At 41.4% G+C, this 24,036-nt stretch overlaps 1 protein-coding gene across 3 annotated transcripts in view; it reads right to left on the bottom strand.

The window, feature by feature from the left end:
* The window catches only part of WDR89 (WD repeat domain 89), a 98,723-nt gene that overhangs the window by 17,046 nt on the left and 57,641 nt on the right, over nt 1-24,036 (bottom strand). For 2 of the 3 annotated variants that reach the window (XM_015566465.1, XM_015566463.1), the window contains exon 2: nt 17,474-17,702. In XM_015566465.1, coding sequence (XP_015421951.1) covers nt 17,474-17,664 — 191 coding nt within the window. In that variant the 5' untranslated portion in view covers nt 17,665-17,702. Of the gene's footprint in view, nt 1-6,752; nt 7,050-17,473; nt 17,703-24,036 lie in introns of those variants that run through there. The other variant, XM_006767632.2, reaches the window with a different exon arrangement.

Below are 24,036 nucleotides of genomic sequence, written 5' to 3'. Positions count from 1 at the left end.
GCCACCCCGAGTCGCACACACAGCAGGGCTGATCTGAGGGTTGGGGCGCCGCCCAGGGTTGGGTCACACACGGGACGCCTGGGCGGGGGCCAGGCGGGCCAGTCAATCGCTGCTGCCCCACCCAGCCGCCCCAAGTCGGGTCACACACGGGATGCCCGATGGAGGCCGGGCAGGCTGGTCGATTGCTGCTGCACTGCCCAGCTACCCCGGGTCACTGATAGCAGGCCCGAATGGCGGCAGGGCAAATGGCGGCGGAGCAGGCGGGATGGCGCTGTCCCACCCCACCACCCTGGGTCACAAATAGCAGGCCCAGATGGCGGTAGGGCAGGGGAGATAGCGCTGTCCTGCCCTGCCTGCAGCATGCAAATTAGCCGCCATCTTTGTTGGTGGTTAATTTGCATATCACACTGATTAGCCAATGGGGGCGAAGGTACGGTCAATTACCATGTTTGTCTATTATTAGATAGGAGGATTATATTGTCACCAAATAGAAAGATGCTTTAACATATAACCAGAGACTGAAATAAGATTAAGGACAAAATAAGGCTTCCTGACAATGGACAGCTTATAAAAATGTCAACATATCTCTTATATAATAAGGCAATATTTTATATTTTTTAATTTGATAGTTGGACACTTTCTTATACATTTTGAAGTAGATTTACTACTTAATACTCCAAATTAGGTGAATATCCAAAAGGGATATGCTAAAATAGAAATCAAAACAGTGCGAAAACCCTTAAACATAAATTTTTGTAGTTTTATACTCATGTAAAGATACAGTAGGACATACCAGCTTTTAACCACTTTGTGCCATTTCGTGGGAAGATCTGAATCTAGTTAAGTTCTAAACTCATTTCCTCTCTTCTGAACACAGTGAAAGATCCTGACATCACAGAAATAACCAAGAAAAGTCATAATTTTTAAACCATCCAGCAAAATATATTAAGAAAAAATTTTTTCACATTTATTTTATAGAGCTGCTATAAAGGATAAAAAGAACTAGAAATAACATACTGTTGATTGTAACTTTAACATATGAAAATGCTTAGCTTAGACTTAAGCTGCCTAGCCCTTGGCATTGATTACTACTGCCATCTAGCAACAGGTCCAAAAATTAGAGAACACAAAAAAATCATCCAAGACTACAAAGTCTCTGAACAGAAAGATGCTTTAATTTAGTAATTATTAAGGATTCTGCTAGTCACCATAAGTTAGATTAAATTACATTTTGCTTAGTTGTTCTTTTTATTTTTTTCTCTATGTGAACGCATAGATTTTACCAACTCTGATCTTCCTCCAAAATTCCAATTCCATATTTCCCTAGATCCCTACCTTTGAACATGCTGCCAAATCTTCAAATTTAATATATCCAAAATATAACTCAAAAACCTGTACTCTTTATCTCTTTTAACTACACAATATTCTCAGTCATCTAGGCTCAAAATCTCAGAATCATCTATTATTAAAGGGAGGCAAAACACATGATTCCATTAAGCTAATAAATTCCACCTTGAAAATCACCCTTCACATCTCTCTCCTGTTTGCTCTGCCATTATTCTCTGGTTTCTCATCACCTCTCATCTGCAACTATAGTAGCCTCCTACATGTCTGACATAGAGCAAAACAGGAAACACTTAATCTAAAATCTGATTCCTAGACAATGATGGGAAGTATATGAGAAAGTCTTACTTCCCACAGGAAAATTATCATATAAAAAAGTTTTGTCCTTAGAAACTACCTTCATGTTGTAAAAAATGTTAACATTCCCATAACATTAAATGGAAAACAAAAGCAAATATATGATTTCACAGTTCTTAAATATGAACAGTTCTTAAAAAAATGCTTAATTTTTATAAAGTATATACATTCTTTTGTTTTTTCTGCACATACTGCATATATTTGAACATGTGAATTACACATTATTTTATTACACATTATTTTATCGCAAACCCAGACTTTTAAATATATTTTTTGTAATTTTTAAAAAGATTCTGTATTGGTTTTTAGAGAGAGGAAGGGAGAAGAAAAGAGAAATATTGATGTGAGAGTGATTAAATACCCATCAGCTGCCTCTTACATACCTCCTACCGGGGATCGGGCTTACATTCGGGCATTTGCCCTGATTAGGAATCCAAGTGACTACCTTTGGTGCAGGGGACACCACGCAATCGGGTCACACCAGCCAGGGCCAGACTTTTCAATATATTTCCCCGAACAGAAGTACAAAAAGGATTGCTATTCTCTCCAAGAATTCTACATCATTTTCTTGAGTTATCTAGATCCAACCAATGCTTCAAGTTCTGGCTCAAATGCTACTAGCACTATAAGATTTTTCTTAACCCAGCCTAAAGTAGTTTCTACTTCCCTTGAATGTCAAAATATTGTCTGTTATTTATACACCAATAATAATATACTAAATGTATTGAAGTATTTTTGTCTAGTTATGTTTTACATACTTATATTTGTTTATCCCCACTGTAGAGTATAAACTTCAGAAGTCATGTTCTCCAGTTCTCTACAACCAATCTATTACTGGCCTACCTTATGAAATCCTACTTCCTGTAAGGAGTATAAACATACAAACACACACAAAACAAAATCAACAGAGGAAGACAAAAAGACAAAGATAAGGAACTACACATATATGTAAAATAATGTCAAAGACAGAACACACACACACACACACGCACCAAGCCTTAGAAGCAAAAGTTCCTTTTCTGCTGTTTCATAAACACCTGCTGGTTTAAATGTAATTTAATAGCTAGCCCTATATATCCAAATTCTGTAATTAATAATATGTTCAAAACAGTCTTCCTACAGAATATACTTTGTAGGATCAAATTATCTAAAATTTCTTGCAAATGCAGTTAATACTATGTGCCTTATATGATATAAACCATGTTTTTGATGCTAAAAAAAGATACATCCACATTTTAATCATTTAAGATTTTAAAAAATAACCCAATGATTCATAAATTGTATTCATTTTTAGAATGGCTCAGGGGATGTGTGTGATTCTCAACCTCCTTTCTTAGTTCCTAAAAAAAACCTTCACTTTATTTTTATAATCTCAGAGAAAAGGGGGGGAAAGTATGGAGAAAATAAATTAGCTTCATAAAAATAATTCAGTGTTACATTAAATGCAAATTAATGATAGGCTAATAAGATCACAACTTAGAAAAAAAACAACTAACCACTATAAAAATTTAGCTTCAATATTTATTCTTTTCTTGGAAAGAGATGCCTGAAATGCATATTAACAACTTTAGGTCTGAGTGATAGGGGGTCTAAAGGAAGGATTCATGAAGAAAGGGAAAGGCAGCCCAGCCAGTGTAGCTCAGTGGTTGAGCATCAAGCTATGAACCTGAAGGTCACAGTTTGATTCCTGGTCAAGGCACACGCCCGGGTTGTGGGCTCGATCCCCAGTGTGGGGTATGCAGGAGGCAGCCGATCAATGATTCTCTCTCATTATTGATGTATCTCTCTCTCTCTCTCTGAAATCAATAAAAAAATATATATTTTCAAAACGGAAGGGCAGAATCAAAACCAGAAATAAAAAAGGTAGTTTAACAAAAATAGCCAAGAACTGGAAACACAATAGGAAATGAAGGAACCTGTATCTGGGATGAACCTAATCAATATGCATAAGCTGAACAGGTGTTACTTTAGAAAAGGTGGCAGTGTTTTTAAAGTAAAAGATCAGCACTAGAAGCGAGGGGCACTTAATTTTTTTTTTTTTTTTTTGCCTGTGACCTTCAGTAAATCATAGATCCAACCTAAATCTTGGTTTACTCACATTTCCACTTCTATTGTTTTTTTTGTGTGTGTGCACCAATGACATAACAGTAATTAAGATATACTGAATTCTTGCTATATGCCAGGCACTATTCTAAATGTTTTATATGCATTATATGTCATTTAACGTTCTGGACAGCCCTATAAAATAGGTACCTCTACTTCCCCCATTTTATAATTAGGAAATGAAGGTTTAAAAAAGGCAGGTGATTTGCCAAAGATCACTTCACTCACAAATGCAAAACAGAAACTAGAACTCAAATATGATTCAAGAACTACTCTCTTAAATGTTTTCTTACACTGACTCTCAAATGATATAAAGGACAGTTTATGAAGCATCCTATCTAATAAAGATGGAATATGCAAATTGACGGCAACTTAGCAACAAAGATGGCAGCGCCCACAGCCAATAAGGAGGGAATATGCAAATTGATGCAACAAGGCAAGAGTCAGAAGGCGGAAATGTGGCGGCGGTGCCAGCAGTGAGGGGAAGGAAGGCCTATTCTTGCATGAATCTTCTTGCATTGGGCTTCTAGTTTTAAAATAACCATTCAAATGTAAAATGGTGTTATAATTCTTTTAAGCTTTTACTTATTTAATTCTTAAATATTCCAACTGACTTTTAGAGAAAGAAGTAGAGGGAGAGAAACATCTATGTGAGAGCAAAACATGGATGCGCTGCCTAGTTGGCATGTGCTCCAACTGGGAATTGAACTGGCAACCTTTTGGTGAATGGGACAACACCCAACCATCTGAGCCACACTGGCCAGGGCAATTTTTACTTATTGAGTTTAGAGAGGAAGAGAGAAACATCAATTTGTTGTTGCACTTATTTATGTATTCATTGGTTGATTCTTGTATGTGCCCTGACCAGGGAGGGATTGAACCAGCAACCTTGGCATATTAGGACAAAGCTCTAACCAACTAAGCTGGTAACCAACATACCAGGCCAGGGGGTATGTATTATAATTCTTATTTGCACTAGCAAATGAATCATCACCAATCAAACAACAAAGCAAAATAGAGTTAAGATATTTAAAACATACACATGTTGGTTTTTAAAAAGATTATAGCAATATCAATGATGTAAAGTCCAGTACAAATTTTGGTTGCCTGTGTAAAGTTTTTACAGGCTTAATGAAAGATTTAAAGTAATATCAGCTATAAGATATAGTAAGTTTAAAATATAAGTCATCACCTAGAGCTTTTTCTCTTCTATTATTTCACATTAAAACTTGAATGAAATCAACAGGAAAGAATTTATTTCAGAGTGTTTGTCAGGCACTGTTTTCACACGTCACAAGTATTTTCTCATTTAGTTCTCATAACATCCTCTGAAGTATTTATAATTATCCCATTCACAAATGGGAAACTGAAGCACAGAATGGTTATGTATAAACGGCTAAAAGATCATAAGAGCTAGTAACTGGAGCCAGTACTCAATACAGGCAGTTTAGTTTAAGAATCTGCTCTTATCTGCTAGCTCTGCTGCATTTCAAGGAATGGTGAAGTTAAAACAACAACAACAACCAATAAAAAGTAATAATCAGGATAATTGTCCATAACAAGAATGGAGATAAGGCTCTGGCCCGTATGCTCAGTGGTTAGAGTGCCAGGGTACCCACTGAGGGTGTGAAGGGTCGCAGGTGCCATTCCAGGTCAAGGGTATGAACTTGGGTTGCAGCTTCAATCCCCAGCCCCATTGGAGTGCACTTAGGAGGCAATCTGTGTCTCTCACATCAATGTTTCTCTCTCACCCTCCCTCTCTTTCATTCTCTAAAAATCAATGGGGGGGGAAAACCCCCATATTCTCCTGAGGATTAACCAAAAAGAAAAAAGAATGGAGGTAAGGAATCACTTATCTCAGCATACATGCTAACACTAGGGAACACATAAAAGAGATACCTTACCCTACAGGAATTTGCAAAGCAGAAACAGACCTATGTAGTTAACATCGGTAATTTGTATTCAAAATTATTTCTCCTTTGATCCTAATAACTCTAGGAAGTAGACAAGGCTGGTATGGATTTCAATTCTGCACTTGAAGCAGCGGAGGCTGAGAGGGTGACTTCCACGATGTCTTCCTACTAGAGCACTTAACCTCGGCCACAACCAATCTACCTACTTGCAGGTGTGCAGTATTCTGAACTAACTCCACGTGAGAATACATTCTAATTTTACGTTCATGGAGGTCAGAGGCCACACTCAGTTTAAGTTGTCCAAGACAAGCTGACTCGTCTAGAGGACACGCGGACTAGTCAATTAGCACGAGTGTATTTTCGCGGGAAAATGAGAACAGTAAAAGCATCTCTTCAGAGTGCTCTGTGGATGAACGAGATAAATACACGCCAAGTACTCAACATAGCGCATCATCTCGGAGTTCGTTCTACGCCTTTTCCCAAGTAAACACTTGCTTTCCGACCACGAAAATGAACAAGCCCAGGAGGTAGGAAAGAATCCGAGGGAACGGAGGGAGTGCCGAACGACGCTACGTTTTTTTCTATTGTTAATCCTAACCCGAGGATACTTTTCCCATTAATTTTTCAGAGGGAGTGGGGAGAAGAGAAGGGAGAGAGACATCAATCATATTGATTGGTTGCCTCCCACGTGCCCCGCGAGCCTGCAACCAAGACACGGGCCCTTGACCGGAATCGAACGGGGGCCCCTTCAGTCCACAGGCCGGCGCTCTATCCACTGAGCCAAACCGGCTCGGCAAGGCGCAATACTTTTAATCAATGACCCAAAGGAAGTGCTGGCGGCGGCAGTGGCCCTAGGGGCAGGTCTGCGCCGGTTGGACCGAAGCTTGGACCGCGGCACCAGAAGCCCCAACGCGTGGTCCTTCCCCCCGGCTCCTTCCCACTACCCTCAGCGCTAGACTTTAGCCGTTCGGCCGCCATCAGCTGGGAGAGCTGCCCAGCCCGGCCATTCGCCCAGCCCGGCCCTAGGAAATGTACCTCAGCTACAAGACCACAAGTGGCGCGGCAGAGAACACGAGCTCAGTCGCGGCGCAGAGCGGACAACCGGAACTCCACCCTCTACCTCTCTGATTGGGTAAACACGCCACGGAAAATGAAGAGGATTGGTCAGCAACAGAGAGGCGGGCCCTAGCCCAGGGAAGCGAAAGAGGCGGGGAGGCGCGAGGAATCGCCGGCAGCCGACCTCTCTTCCGGTTGGCCGAAAGCAGGACGTCTGCGCCTGTGTGGAGCCAGTTTACGTAGTTCGCCGCGCCCCACCGCCGTTACGCTAGGTGACGTTACCAGAAGTTTCAACCACTCATTGGTTATGATAAAGGGTTAGCCTCCGGCTGCGTGGCCAATAAAGGGCAGAATCAAGCGGGTTCCGCCTCTTCCGCTGGGGACAAGGTTCTTCCGTTGACACTAGGCCCGGTGAGTTCCTTCCTGGGTTAGATGCGAAAACTCCCGTCGGGCCAGTGTTGGGTAGGGAATTGCTATAACGTCTCAGAAGTTTCTCCTACAGGTGAGACATCCTTAGCAAGAATACACTCAGAACTTCTAAGTATGACTCAAAGGAACCAGTCTTTTACTCCCTCTTTGGCGTGGTTGTGTCATTGGCTGAAAAAGTTACCAACTTGAAGGTCGCTCCATCTCCCCCGCAGGGAACTGATTTGTAGTGCGGACCGCGCAAGTCCTATAGCTTGAAATGTGGTGGTTGCCACTGAATCTTAACACCTGCTGACGTCCTGATGTGTTGCGATGTTTTTTTATCCATTAAAGCCAAAAGACACTTAGTTAAACTGAAAACACTCCATGTATATGTTTGTAAAGGAAATATTACTGTTTCAGACACTTTCCTACTCAGCTTGGTGCTCTGCTAGTTGTTCGTAATTACCATACTAGGGTGAAGAGTAACATGTCTGGTTTGTAAAATTTTTACTGTAACGACAAGACGGTCTTTGATTTTGATATTAGTGTATATTTGAGAATATTTGAAAAGTACCCTATCCCTAGCCGGTTTGGCTCAGACTGAAGGGTCCCAGGTTCGATTCCAGTCAAGGGCATGTGCCTGGGTTGCAGGCTCAATCCCCAATAGAAGGCTGCAGGAGGCAGCCAATCAATGATTCTCTCTCATCATTGATGTCTCTATCTCTCCCTCTCCCTTCCCCTCTGAAATCAATAAAAGTATATTTTTAAAAAGTACCCTAAATTTAGCAATTGTACATACTGTGAGATAAATGCAAGATGCCTCTAGAGATACAGGAAGAGAATTACAACCCCTTTTTGTATTTACTTTTTAATCTCAACATTTTTCATGTCAGTGTTTTAAAAACTGTATACGTGCCGAAACCGGTTTGGCTCAGTGGATAGAGCGCCGGCTTGCGGACTGAAAGGTCCCAAGTTCGATTCCGGCCAAGGGCATGTGCCTGGGTTGCGGGCACATCCCCAGTGGGAGATGTGCAGGAGGCAGCTGATCGATGTTTCTCTCTCATCGATGTTTCTAACTCTCTATCTCTCTCCCTTTCTCTCTGTGAAAAATCAATAAAATATATTTAAAAAATAAATAAATAAATAAAAACTGTATACGTGATATAGCAGTATAAATCTTTTGAAATATATATATATGTAGATATATATGTACATTTGTTCAAGTCACTAAATCATTTTTTTCAACGGGGACTACTATGGCGGGGTTTTGTAATATTGGAGGAAAAAATGGGTTCAACATTGAATACAACAAGAAAAGTGGGAATTTCTAGTCAAGTAGTTGGTTGTTGGCAGGGTGGGGGGCGGAGGTCTGTGGATAGAAAATTACTAAGAGGAAATATCAGAGGGTAAGGAGAATTATTGTTAGATCTACTCAAAGGACTCTTACTGAAAGCAGGCTAGGATAAGAGATATGCCTGGAGGATAATGTAGGGTAAGGAACCCAATCAGATATTGAGGGAGAGGAATTCTAGTTAAAATGACTTAGCAGGATTCTTACTAGAACTGGACACTACAAGGAAGGACATAGGAGCCCCAGGTCGGACCTAGTCAAAAAGCAAACTCGTGTTTATACCGCCCTTCCTCACTCCCCACACGCACTCACTCCTATATATAAAAATCTATAAAAAATAAATAAATCTATTTGTATTTGCTATTAAAATACAAATATTTGTATTTGTTATTATTAAAATATAAAGTCCAAATTGTACATAATACTACTTGAAATACTCATGCTCAATCACTGTATCAAGGCTCAACCAGTGTCAATATAAGAAACACTTAAACCTGTAGAGAATTTTTGTAAGTTTACTTGAGCCAAACTGATGACAATTGCCAGGAAGCAAAATCTCAACAGATTGAGAAAAGCTCCAGAAAATGGCAGTTTTACCAGTTATTTTATACATCAGAATCAAAGGGGAAGATAAAAGGGGTTTACATGAAATCCTCTGGTGGTAGGGAGGCAGGAGAAAGCAAAGCAGGGAAATCTCAGGGATTGGATAAAAAGTAAAACAAATAGACACAAACTTCTTTTACATTTGTGTTTACAGGACAGTTAGCAGTTAACAGGATAACAATAGCAATGAGGGGTTTTGTGGTCTATGTCCTCGTGCAGCGAGAGGTCCAGAAAAAAGGAAATTACCCTGACGTTCCAAAGATATGTTATTGTAGATGCAAAAGACAGTAGGCTCAGTTAAGGTAAAGCTTGGCCTCTGTCAGGGAAGATGCCGGCCTAGGACTTTACTACCCACCATGACTCGCTTTTAGTTAGAGTTTTAATTTCAGACCATCCTATGTGGTTACTATAGGTCTCTGAATTAAGGCCTCCCCTGATCTTGTCAAGTTTAGTATGTGGCCCCTTTTTTGTATACAAGAGAAACAGAACCAGGAGGCAATATACATGAATGAGTTTTTGCAAGGAATTGACTTACACAGTTGGGGGACTGGCTAGGGGTCAAGCCTGAATATAGTAGGTTGTCAGAAACGGAAGACTGTGCCCCGTCTAGCAGGTTCGGTGAGCCTGAGGAGGGGCAGTGAAGGATTAAAGAAGACAGACAAGAGAATACAGCTAGGGATCAGTGGGACGCTGCTGCTCTGATGGAGAGACTACCACAGCCTGCAAGCTGAGTCTTTATTTTATAGTCAGAGCACACAAAGCAAAACCAGGGTAGTGGTCAACATGTTTACAATGTTCTTGTGAGTTCCAACTTGTTTTGGCAGCACTTGCTGCACCTCCCACAGCCCATTAGCTACCCAGGAAGGAGCTAGGGAGGGCTATAAGGTCAAGCTTAATTATGCTAAGAGAGCTCTGCCCTCCAGGCTGGGACTTGTTTCTGGCACTGCCACAGGTCAGTCCGAGGCTTGACCCTGCAGCAGGCTATTTATTAACTCCCAAGCATGAGTGAAGTTTCAGTCCACAGGCAGAATTTCTTCTGGGAAACCTCAGTTCTACTCTCAAGGCCTTTCAGTTCATTGAATCAGGCCCACCCAGATTATGTAGGACAATCTCCTTTATTTAAAGTCTATTGATTATGAACGTTAATCACATCTACAAAATACCTTCACAATAACACATAGATGAAGAACTTCAGATCATTTGAGAGTGGGTTATCAGGCTTAGAAGTCATTCCAGGGAACAATATTTGACACTGTCTTGTATGTGTGGGAGTGGGTTAGAATAAGTTATACAGGACGTACAAACCAATCCCATTTTCCAGCCTGCCTCTCTGACTCCCTGCTTCATTTGTCTGGCTGGTCCTTGAGACCTTGGCCTGACAGCCTGCATTTGAAGCTTCTGGCTCCATTCCTAAGCACCATACTCCTTTGCTCGACAATTGAATCCCAGAGCCCCCTGAGTGTTTCCCATACCTAAGGCCCACACTTAGACATGCATACTACTATGTAAGGAGTGCTTTCTGGCACGTTATCAGCTTTGGAGCTTTTGAAAATGTCAACAGGACTGCACTTGAAGCCAAAGTGTGGGGTGGTGAGGACATCCTGTGACAGGTGCCCGCTGGTTTATACCAGTCACTATGCCAAATAGTGGTGTGTGTGTGTGTGTTTCAAGATAGTGGTGATATTTTAACTCCTTCTGTTTTAAGATGGACTTTACTATTACCCCTTTTAGTTTAGCACATGAAAGTTGGGGAATAGGCAGAACTATTACTGAAACTGATAGTGACGTTAAAAAAAACACACCAATTATCTCCAGGAAACCTCTTCACAGAGCTGATCAAAGGTGGCTGGCAGTTTGATTAGTTTAAGCTGTATGTTCTCTTCCTGCCACTTCGAATTTAAAAAGAATGAGCAAACAGTAACATAGCTACTTTAAATGGAATTAAGAGAAGAGAAAAAGGCCTGAGTATTTGGTAAACTAGTCTCTGGGTCTTTTATTTAAACAGAGAAGTATGGTTAGGACTAAAGGAGCAGCTTGGGATCTTGATAATTACTGTGAAAATAAATTCCCTATTTTCTTAAATAAGATATGTCTGTTTGCACACACACGTGAAGCTGATTCAGGGCATATGCCACAAAATTGGCTCTAGATGGACAAGCTGAATGTTACTAAATTGCTAAGGCAAATGTCACTACAAATTTCCACTGTCTTTCTTTTCTCCTCAATACCTGCACCAATTCTGTCCTGATTCTACCTTTCAGGTTGTAAAAACTGTTCAGTATGGAAAGTTCCATCAGACACAAATGTAGAAAAAACAGTATGGACTCTTATGTGTATGACCCTATCACCCGCCTTCAACTGATTGCTAAACTTATATCTATACTTGCACCCACTATCTCTTATTTGATTATTTATAACAAATTACAGATGCCATTTCATTTGTAAAGACTGCTCTCTGTATCTCTACATGATAGGACTTTTTCTCCAAAAAAAAAAAAAATCACAATAGGGAGACACTTTAATAAGGACTGTTACTCAAAATGAGGAGTGCGGTTTTGAGCAAATTATTTAATCTCTCTAGTCCTCATGTTACTGATCAGGTGACAATATCTACTTTCAGGGATTTTTTGAAAATTAGCTGTAAATAAAATACCTAGCACAGGGCTTGCCACATTGCAGGGACTCAGGAATTATTAGTTCAAGTCCTGACCTTTGATCAACAAGCACCCTTTGCTCTGAGAGATTGCAGGAAGGATGTGTGAGAAGAAACAAGGCATCTTTTCTGTCAAAAAGCAGTTTAGACAGCCGCCATTTGGGGCTGCGAGACTTGGCAGCTGCCAGGTTGGCCGCATGGCTTACAGCTCTCCTGGGGGTCGCCATCTTGAAACGGCAAAGGCCAATCCCCTCCCTTTGAATTAGCCAATCACGAAAGACCGTGTGCCCGAGCGCCAATCAGGAGTGAGGGCCAGGTCACACGCCTCAGGGATTATAAAGTCCAGCAGACTTGTGCACGTGCTTCCAGAGCTGTGTGCACACCCTTCTACGCAGAAGTGAAGATGTTAGCCTCGCTGCCTGGCTCCCAAGTGTGTTTTGTGTTCTACCCGGAACCCTGAATTTAGGGGCTCACCTTATTTCTAACAGGTGACAAAAGAGATGTTTGCTGAGCCTTTTCATTGTTGACAGTGATCCTTGAAAAAAGGGGGGGAAATAATGAAATGATAGCCCCAGGAATTTACAACAGCCAGGAAATGGAATCAAGGAGGTTTAAGTCAAGTATGTCGAAGTTAGACAAAGTAGAGTAGAGGCCAATATTAAAAGAGAATCTTTGTGAACTTATGTGAAAAACAGACTATACGACTAATCTAATATCCTTAGGATTGTTCTTTTTTTCATGTAATCTCCAACTGATGTGACAGTATAATACAAAATCATTTATCTGAGCTGTAAAAGAACTATGAAAGCCTTCTGTTTTCTTTCGTAGGAGTTCTAGAACTGTTAGCCACCAGACTCAAATACCAATGGTATCCCTACTCATCAAGTCCTGACCTTTGATCAACAAGCACCCTCTTTTCTGAGAGATTGCATGAAGGATGTGTGAGAAGAAACAAGGCATCTTTTCTGTCAAAAAGCAGTTTAGACAGCCGCCATTTGGGGCTGCGAGACTTGGCAGCTGCCAGGTTGGCCGCATGGCTTACAGCTCTCCTGGGGGTCGCCATCTTGAAACGGCAAAGGCCAATCCCCTCCCTTTGAATTAGCCAATCACGAAAGACCGTGTGCCCGAGCGCCAATCAGGAGTGAGGGCCAGGTCACACGCCTCAGGGATTACAAAGTCCAGCAGACTTGTGCACGTGCTTCCAGAGCTGTGTGCACACCCTTCTACGCAGAAGTGAAGATGTTCGCCTCGCTGCCTGGCTCCCAAGTGTGTTTTGTGTTCTACCCGGAACCCTGAATTTAGGGGCTCACCTTATTTCTAACAGGTGACAAAAGAGATGTTTGCTGAGCCTTTTCATTGTTGACAGTGATCCTTGAAAAAAGGGGGGGAAATAATGAAATGATAGCACCAGGAATTTACAACAGCCAGGAAATGGAATCAAGGAGGTTTAAGTCAAGTATGTCGAAGTTAGACAAAGTAGAGTAGAGGCCAATATTAAAAGAGAATCTTTGTGAACTTATGTGAAAAACAGACTATACGACTAATCTAATATCCTTAGGATTGTTCTTTTTTTCATGTAATCTCCAACTGATGTGACAGTATAATACAAAATCATTTATCTGAGCTGTAAAAGAACTATGAAAGCCTTCTGTTTTCTTTCGTAGGAGTTCTAGAACTGTTAGCCACCAGACTCAAATACCAATGGTATCCCTACTCATCATCTGTTTGCCGACACTCTATCCACTGAGCCAAACCAGTCAGGGCTAAATTTAATTTTCTAAGCATTATAGTAAATACAAAGTGGGGCTAAAATAGGTTTGCAGTTGTGAATACACAAAACAGTTTATTCTTGTATTAGTATTTATTAATTTTTGAATTGTTTTACATATGAACAACTGTAAACCTACTTTTGCCCCACGCTGTAAATTTTCTTGGCAGAATACACAGTAAAGATGGATCTACTCACCTGGCCGGCGTGGCTCAGTGGTTGAGAATCGACCTATGAACCTGGAGGTCACTGTTCAATTCCCAGTCAGGGCACATGCCTGGGTTGTGGGCTCGATCCCCAGTGTGGGGCATGTAGGAGGCAGCCGACCAATGATTCTTTCTTGTCATCGATATTTTTGCCTCTTTCTCCCTCTCCCTTCCTCTCTGAAAAAAAAAAGATGGATCTGCTCTTGATTGCCAGCATCTTATTATCTGAGCAATAATATCACATTGCAACAGAGCCAATGTTTTCTTTCACTTTAAAAAGTACATTATGGTAATGAAGGAGATAAAATAGTCTCAGTGAGAGTTGACATCTTGAATAAATTTTGTAATCAGATGATTGCTCTCAGGCTAATAAAGGGAAAATTTGGAAGGATAAAATGAATATTAAATAGATTGAAGTCTCAGTCATGAATACATTTAATTTAATTAATTAGCATTTTTCACCCTTAAATTCCAATATTGAAAATCAATACATGATAGTTAAAAGAGAATCTATGTGAACTTATGTGAAACACAGACTATTTGACTAATCAGATATCCTTAGGATTGTTCTTTTTTTCATGTAATCTCCAACTGATGTGACAGTATAATACAAAATCATTTATCTGAGCTGTAAAAGAACTATGAAAGCCTTCTGTTTTCTTTCGTAGGAGCTCTAGAACTGTTAGCCACCAGACTCAAATACCAATGGTATCCCTCCTCATTATCTGTGTTTTTTTTTTAGATTTACATATTGCTTGATTCTCTCATCACCTATCCTAGAAAAATAGTTTTAGGAGGTTAAATTTAATTTTCTTTTTTTTAAAATATATTTTTTGATTTTTTACAGAGAGGAAGGAGGCCTCTGGGCATGAATAGGAAACTGGAAGATAAAAAAAATGAGATACAGAAACCATTCTGAAAAAAGTAACAAAAAAACTACATCCATTTACATAAAAATGTGTTTTATTTAGAAAATACTTTTCCTTAAAAAATTGGCTCATCCAACAAATATTTTTCCCATTTTTAAATATATATTTTATTGTTGATAGTATTACAGATATCTCCTATTTAACAAATATTTCTGATCATCCATTATGTGCCTGGTATATTTTAGGTCTGGAGATGATACCGTTGTAATTTTACCTAGTTATGAGTAACTGGAAAGGAGCAAAGGGAAGGCCAAATATTATGGGCATGCCATTTGTGCAGCGTTGCCAGAAAGCCGCAGTTTAGACACATGCCCAGTAAAGTCTGGGTGAAGTAGGGAAGGTAATTGACTGACAGTCATACCTGGGGATAGGTAATTGGCCACAGTAGCCGTGACCCCGGCAAGCATGGGAAGATTTGAGATAATTTCCTAAACTAGGGGTGGGGAACTTCCGGCCCTTGGCCCCCAAAGGCCATATAAGGTCATGAAATCATTTGGTCTGGCCCTGCCAAGGCATTAGGAGTAAGTTGAATTGATTGAATATAGCAGGCTAACTTTTTAAAATACAGTTTTTCTTATTGATTTCAGAGAGGAAGGGAGACGGAGAGAGAGGTAGAAACATGAATGATAAGAGATTCACAGCTCAACCACTGAGCCACACTGGCTGGGCAAAGTTAATTTTTAAGTTGATAATTTTGTATGGCCCGTGAACGATGTTATAAATATCCAATGGCCCATGGCAGAGAAAAGGTTTCCCACACCTGTTGAAAACAAAGGAGTTCGCTCTCTTCCTGGCTTGTGCTCATGCTCTCTTCACTCCTGGCTTGTGGAGTTCTCAGGCTTCTGCACTTGCCCACACACAAAGAACTAATGGACTGCAACTAGCCTGATGCTACACAGGACCCAGCTCCACCATGGAATGGAAATTCTGGACATTGGCTTTGCTTCTAGCTCTACTGAATCCCCAGCTGCACATCTTCCAGGACTGGATTAAGGGAAATGGGATTTTAGAGATGCAGGGATATAATTCCACGCAAATAGAAATCACTTATCCTCCCTTGCGAGTCTCAGAAAATTCTTTTTCTCCAGATATGGTAAGGAATTCACCCTGAGCACTCAGTGGGGAAAAGGATAACAGAGATATAATGTAAAACAAAGTCCCTGCCCTCATGCAGCTTACTTTCTACGTGGCAGACAGACAATATTGGTAATTTATATTAAAAAGAATATAAAGAGCCGTGCTTGTGTGGTTCAGTGGTTGAGCATCAACCTATGAACTAGGAGTTCATGGTTTGATTCCTGGTCAGGGCGTATGCCCGGGTTGTGGGCTTGATCCCCAGTGTGGGGCATGCAGGAGATAGCCAATCAATGACTTTCATCATTGGTGTTTCTATCTCTCCCTCTCCTTTCATCTCTGAAATCAATAAAAGATGTACATATTTTTAAAAAGAGTGATGCTTTAAAAATATATAACTTAAGAAAATTTTAAAGTATGTAAAGTAATTTTAGCTAATGATAAGTACTATACAAGGTGGTATATTAAAAATATTTGACACTAGGCCTGGCTGGTAGGGCTCAGTTGATTGAGCGTTATCCCATAATCCAGGAGGTCACAGTTCAATTCCCAGTCAGGGGATGTACGAGAATCAACCAAGGGATGCATGAGTAAGTGGAACGATAAATCTCTTTCTCATTAGTAAATTTAAAAAAGAAAATAGGCCAGCCTTAGCTTTGTTGTGACTGGTGTTATGCCTTTAGTTGCTGAATCCTGGGAAGGTCTTAGAGATGCTGGGGTAATAAGAGCAGGGGATGAACTCAGGATCTGGGACAGCAGTTATTTACTTACCAGGATAGAAGTAGGGTATTTCAATATTATAGCAAGTGATGTAGCCATGCTAAAATACATTGACTGAAAATTGGCTCTGGTGCTGTGAAGAAAAATAAAGCAGGCTAAGAGAGTTGAGAATGATAGAATAATAAGTTTACATTCTTTCTGAGAAGTATGTGTTTGTATGTGTGTGCCTGTGAATGTATGTGTGCACACATGCATATAGATATTTTATACAACAGTTATCTCTTGGATGACCAGAGATCATCTGTTCACTCCACACTGATGGAGAGACTTTGGTGGGGACAAGAAGTAGAAATGACAAAGCCAACTTTAGACTCTTTTGATAAAGCATCCATTGTGTTGTTGTGGACTGAATAACTAATATTTTAGGACATATGTTACAATGAGTTATTGTTTCCCATAAATTGAACTGGTGTGTATGTGTGTGTGTGTATGGGAGAGAGAGAAAGAAAGAGAGAAATACCCTAATGCAAGACAAAAACCTCGTGGGTGGGTGTTTGTGTGTGTATTTTAAGGGGAACAGAGTTTATGAGAAGCTCATCCTAGAACTCTCAGGAGTGCCCTTCTTTCTGAGGTCAATCTCTGTCCATGAACTTGATCACATGTCCTCTGAGGTCTTGAATCATCAACTGCATCCTCACTTTATTTGCAATCTCTTCCACAGTGCTATCTTTTCCTTCTTCCCACAAATATACGTGTCTTCTACTCTATAAAGAACGTTCCTGTGACCCTGACTACACATTGATTTATTCCATTTTCTATAATACCTTACATTCTGCCTCTATATCATCTCATTACCTTCATTCTTCAATCTGCTAGAATATAGCTTTAGTCTCTAGGCTTCCATGAAAACCTTTTATTCAAAAGTCGCAAATCAACTTTTAATTGCCAAATGCAAAGGCTTTCTCTACTTTTGTCTGACAGGACCTACCTGCATTGGAAAACGTTGACTCCGCCCCTCTTTCCCATCTTGAAACCAAACACCACAGTCCTTTGGTTCTCTTTCATCACAGTCTTCTTCCAGTCCCTTTGCCTCCTTCTGAATGTAAATGCTTCCAAAGCTCCACAAAAAATGGTCTCCACCTTCACTATCGCAGTCAACCACACTGAAAGCCTTGACATAATTTGACCCTCTTCATTAAGTCAAGTGTTGATAGTACCTGTAAGAAAAAACACATTTTGCCGAAACCGGTTTGGCTCAGTGGATAGAGCGTTGGCCTGCGGACTGAAAGGTCCCAGGTTCGATTCCAGTCAAGGGCATGTACCTGAGTTGCGGGCACATCCCCAGTAGGAGATGTGCAGGAGGCAGCTAATCAATGTTTCTAACTCTCTATCTCTCTCCCTTCCTCTCTGTAAAAAATCAATAAAATCACTTTTTTTTAAAAAACAAAAACCTTTAAAAAAAAAAAAAGAAAAAACACATTTTCATGTACCCTTGCTTTCCCCACTACAACCACCCTAACTCATGATTTACTTGGACTTTACAACAGCTTTAAACCAACTTTGTTTGCCTCCATTTTCTCCCTTCTCCAGCCTCTTCTCTATAAAGTCACCTATATTTTATCTTTAAAAAGGTAAGAATTCCTTAACCCGCCTACTTAGAACTTCAGTGGACTTTTGATTTTAAAAGGTAGAGTAACAGAGTTTCTGTCTGCCTCCTCCCATTTTCTAAAATTATAAAGGAATGGGAAAAGTTAACCCAGAAGAACCAAGCAAACAAGAGAGAAAAAATGAGATTTTAATAAATTTCTAAGAAGATGAAAATTGAATGGAAGAGTGTTCATTGATTTAGCAGGGTGGAGGAAGTAACAATTTAAGGAACAAAAATCAGAAATGTAAATGAAGACAAGTTAATGAGTTCTGAAAACCCTCAGAGATTCAGTACTTACAGGCACCAGAGGCTGCTAGATAGCTTTAGACAAGGGACCAAAAGCCTGTCCATGGACTCCCAGTTCCCTTCTCCCATCCACACACTCTCAGCTTTGAAAATGGAGAGGCAGCCAAGTCCCAGACATTGGAGGAAGCCTCCAACACAGTGGTTCTCAACCTTCCTCATGCCGCAGCACTTTAATACAGTTCCTCATGTTGTGGTGACCCCCAATTTCATTGTTACAAATTGAACATAATTAAAGCATAGTGATTAATCACAAAAACAATATGTAATTATATATGTGTTTTCCGATGGTCTTAGGCGACCCCTGTGAAAAGGTTGTTCGACCCCAAAGGGGTCGCGACCCACAGGTTGAGAACGGCCGCTCCAACATAAAGCAAGTAGGACCTGGAGAAAATAGGATTGAAGTAGGGAAAACTAATTTTCATTATACTCACAAAGAGAAGAGTTTGCACATAAATCAGGTATTAGTGTGTATTATATCTAACATATATATAACAAGCTTTCTCATTAACATACTAATTACATGTGTAACATCAGTTAACAAGGAAGGGCTTGATATACAGATTCTATTTTAAGAAAGAGCTCGTTGGAAATGCAAAAATATCACAAAAAGTAGAATAAAAAGCAAAGAAATGGAAAATAGAAGAAAAAAGTTTTTATAGAATTAATTCAGGAGTTTCACTTGATACAAGGTCTGGAATGAGGAGAGAGAAAATGGAGGAGAGGCATTGATCAAAGAAATAATACAAAAGTGTCCCCAGAGCCCAGCCAGTGTGGCTCAGTGGTTGAGCGTTGACCTATGAACCAGGAGATCACAGTTCAATTCCTGGTCAGGCACATGCCCAGGTTGTGGGCTCGATCCCCGTGTGGGGTGTGCGGGAGGCAGCTGATAAATGATTCTCTCTCAGTGATGTTTCTATCTCGCTCTTCCTCTCCCTTCCTCTCTGAAATCAATATATATATATAAATAAAATGTCCCTAGCCCTAGTCGTTTTGGCTCAGTGGATAGAACGTCACAATAATGAGGGGAGTGGGCCATGGAAAATGAAGTCCTCATACCCTATAGTGGGAAGTCAATATCTAAAAAACCCACCCTATAAAACATTTAGAAATATGGCTATAAATTCAGGTAAACAGAAGAGGTGAGGACATTTGCCTGGTGAACAGCACTACGGGCAGGGCAAGAAACAACTATTCTTAAGTGTAGGCTTTTTAATTTATTATTTATTTTTTGTATTCCTCACCCAAGGATATTTTTTTCATTGCTTTTTAGAGAGAGTGATAGGAGGGAGGGAGGTGAAGAGACAGGCACAGACAGACAGAGACATCTATGTGAGAGAGACACATAGATTGGTTGCCTCCCGCACATACCCCGACAGGGGCTGCGGATTGAACCTGCAACCCAGCTATGTGCCTGCAATTGGACTCACTACCCTTAGGTGCTCAGACCAATGCTCTAACCACTGATCAATGCTGGCCAGAGCTTAATGGTAACTTTGGGGAGGAGGGAGTAAGTACTATTAACAGAAAACCCTTATAGCTTCCCCTGTTGCCTACATAGTAAGCTATAGGGAGCGGTTATAGGGTTAAGCCTGGGACTGACCTGTTGGCAAAGCCACAAACAAGTTGCAGCTTAGAGGGCACAGCTCTCTTAGCATAATTAAGTTTGACCTTATGACTCTCCCTAGATCTTATTTGGGTAGCTAATGGGCTGTGGGAGGTGCAGCAAGTGCTGCCAAAACAAGTGAAACTCATAAGAACATTGTAACTATGGTGACCACTACCTTGTTTACCTCTGGCTATAAAATAAAGGCCCAGCTTGCCTCTGGATCTCTCTGTGGCCTCAGCCAGGCACGGGAGGTCCACCTAGTCCTAGACCTAGCTGATTCTCTTGTCTATCTTTAATCCTTCGCGGACACCCCCACCCCCACCCCCTCAGACTCACCGAACCCTTGGCTGTGCTGGCCTGGCACAGTAAGGCTTAAATCTCCAGAGCATGCTCTTTAAAATCAGGCCTCACCCTGCCTTATCTATTCTATCAGCATTCTCTCTCCAACCTCACACATCCTGCATACTGATCACTCATTGAGCCCTGGCCCAGTAGCTCAGTTGGTTAGAGCATCCTTTGGATATGCCAAGGTTGGAGGTTCATCCGGTCAGGGCACATACAATAATCAACCAGTGAGTGCATTAATAAGTGGAACAACAATACTCTCTCTCTCTAAAAATCAAAAAGAGAGAACAAGTGTTAAGCACCTACTGTGAGCTAGTGGGTATAAGACATCTTTCTATACTCACTAGCTCACAATAGGTGCTCTAATGGTAGAAACAGATGCATAAAAAAATTAACACCAATGAATTTGATGTGTAAGTGAAAATATGGACAATGACCTATTCTTTGGGAATCCAAAAAAGAGAGCAACATGTTACCCAAGTTTCTCTTTCACTCCTAACATCATACCCTTGATAATGCTTGTTTGTGGTGCATTTGGGTTTGTGTGTGTGTGTGTGTGTGTGTGTGTGTGTGTATGTGTGTGTGGATATACAGAAGGACAACATGAAACTTTCTCTTACTAGACCTGCCTCCTCCCAGAAACAAAGGCTTTTGTTTCCTTGCTTGCCACTTTGCCCATTATGCTCTGATCTATTTCAGTCAAAAAGCATTCATTATTAGATAATTATTAAGAATCCCAGCTCTGCCCTAGCCAGTTTGGCTCAGTGGAAAGAGCATTGGCCTGCAGACTGAAGAGTCCCGGGTTCGATTCCGGTCAAGGACATTGATGTTTCTCTCTCTCTCTCCCGCCCTCTCTGAAATCAATAAAAATATGTTAAAAAAAAAAAAAAAGAACTCCAGCTCTGGAGTCAAGAAGAACCTGACACTTGCTAGATATCTGATAGCAGGCCACGTATCTGTTTCATTTCTTAGATGGACAGTAGGACTACTGGTATAATAGGGTTTGTTTGAGGATTCTGTGAAATAATGTATTTTAAATGCTTGGTACACAGTATTATTAGGGTCATGTCAGTCTCCCCATTGGATACATTCCTGAGCTGGACAGGGAGTGTGTTTGATTCTACCTCTTTAAAAATATTTACTTATTTATTTCAGAGAGGAAGGGAGAGGGATAAAAACATCAATGATGACAGAGAATCATTGATTGGCTGCTTCCTGCGTGTTCCCTATTGGGGATCAAGCCCGCAACCCGGGCATGGGCTCTGACCAGGAATTGAACTGTGACCACCTGACCTGCTGGGCTGATTCGACCTTTTGACTTTATGTCACAAATGTCTAGCCCAGAGCTTGACACCTACCAAGTACATGTTTGCTGTGATGATGAGGGAAGAAAGAGACTCCGGAACCTTAATGGAGACTATGGGACCTGAACTGGGGTTAAAGGCTGGATTACATCTAGCCAGGTCATAGGAGGGGCCAGTACACAAAGTGTATCATTGGGAAAGAGCATGTGAGGCAATCAGCCTTTCCATAGAGAGGGCCTGCGCTGGGTTAATGGGAGGTAAGGCTGGTAGGTGGGATAACATTGTAAGAATGAACACAGGCAGAGAGTTTATATCTGAGGTGATAAGCAAGGACTCTGTCGGCTCTTGAGCAAGAATAATACAAAAATACCAATACTTGAGGAAGGTTAATAAGTTAGCAGGATGCAAGACTGAATTCCTGGCCAATTTCCTTCCCACACTCTACACACCCGATGAGTCACCACACTCAGGATGGAGCTACCAGTAAGTGAAGGGCATAAATCTGAGAAGTTTGAGCAATGAAAGGAAAACAAGAGATGAGTCAGTGGCTACCTATTAGAGCAGCAGAGTCAAGCAAAGATAAATTTGAAAAGGAGAGTGGATTTAGAATTAAACTGTGATAAATACAGAGAGTCCCCTCTCTTTAAGTAGAGGGAATAATACACGTACACATGTATTTCTCCATGTACATGAAGAAACATGATAATGCTGGGGGAAAGAAGATAAATGAAGGAGAGAGCATTTTAGAACCGTGGTTTTAAAACTTTTGGGTCTTAACACCTCTCTTCACTCTTAAAAATTATTGAGGATCCCAAAGAGCTTTTGTTTATGTGCATTATGTCTGTCTATTCTTACCTACTTGAAGTTAAAACAAAATTTTAAAGTATTTTAAGTAACAATATTAAGCCTATTACATGTTAACAGAAAAATATATTTTATGAAAAATGTGTTTTCCAAAACCAACAAAAATAAATGGTAAGAAGAGTTGCTCTATTTTTTAAAAAATATATTTTTATTGATCTCAGAGAGGAAGGGAGAGGAAGAGAGAAATAGAAACATCAGTGATGAGAGAGAATCATCAATAGGCTGCCTCCTACATGCCCCCCCACTGGGGATGGAGCCCACAACCCAAGGAGGGGCGGGCATGTACCCTGACCAGGAACCGAACCCTGACCTCCTGGTTCATGGGTCAACCCCTCAGTCACTGAGCAACACCGACTGGGCTTATTTGATTTTCATGTATATATATATATATAAAATTAGAGGCCCAGTGCATGAATTCCTGCACCAGTGGGGTCCCTCGGCCTGGCCTGTGGGATGAGGCTGCAACTGGTTCTCCAACATCCCCCTGGATTGCAAGAGGGTGCAGGCCAGGCTGAGGGAACCCTCCAGTGCACACTTGGCCAGGGAGGGATGCAGGAGGGCTCCAGGGCACGTCCAGCCCATCTCACTCAGTCCAGATTGGCCGGACCCCAGCAGCAAGCTAATCTACCAGTTGACTGTCTGCCTCCTGGAGGTCAGTGCACCTCATAGCGAGCGGTTGAGTGGGGTTAGCATATCACGCTTTGATTGGTTGAATGGCCCACCGAATGACCGAACACTTAGTATATTAGGCTTTTATTATATAGGATTTTTTATTGATGTCCGAGAGGAAGGGGGAGTATGCCCCCCCACTGGGGATGGAGCCCACAACCCAAGGAGGGGGGGGCATGTACCCTGACCAGGAACCGAACCCTGACCTCCTGGTTCATGGGTCAACCCCTCAGTCACTGAGCAACACCGACTGTGGAATCGAACGTGGGACCCTTCAGTCCATAGGCCAATGCCGTAACCACTGAGCCAAATCAGCTAGAGCTTATTTGCCAGTGGGGTCCCTCGGCCTGGCCTGTGGGATGAGGCTGAAACTGGTTCTCCAACATCCCCCTGGATTGCAAGAGGGTGCAGGCCAGGCTGAGGGAACCCTCCAGTGCACACTTGGCCAGGGAGGGATGCAGGAGGGCTCCAGGGCATGTCCAGCCCATCTCACTCAGTCCAGATTGGCCGGACCCCAGCAGCAAGCTAATCTACCAGTTGACTGTCTGCCTCCTGGTGGTCAGTGCACCTCATAGCGAGCGGTTGAGTGGTGTTAGCATATCACGCTTTGATTGGTTGAATGGCCCACCGAATGACCGGACACTTAGTATATTAGGCTTTTATTATATAGGATTTTTTATTGATGTCCGAGAGGAAGGGGGAGTGTGTGTGAGAGAGAGAGAAACATCAATGATGAGAGAAAATCATTGATCACGTGCCTCCTGCATGCCCCACACTGGGGATCAAGCCTGCAACCCAGGCATGTGCCC

The sequence above is a fragment of the Myotis davidii genome, unplaced genomic scaffold, assembly GCF_000327345.1.
Source record: "Myotis davidii unplaced genomic scaffold, ASM32734v1 scaffold281, whole genome shotgun sequence".
In the NCBI taxonomy this organism is placed as follows: Eukaryota; Metazoa; Chordata; class Mammalia; order Chiroptera; family Vespertilionidae; genus Myotis; species Myotis davidii.
This window is presented reverse-complemented; position numbering and strand designations above follow the sequence as displayed.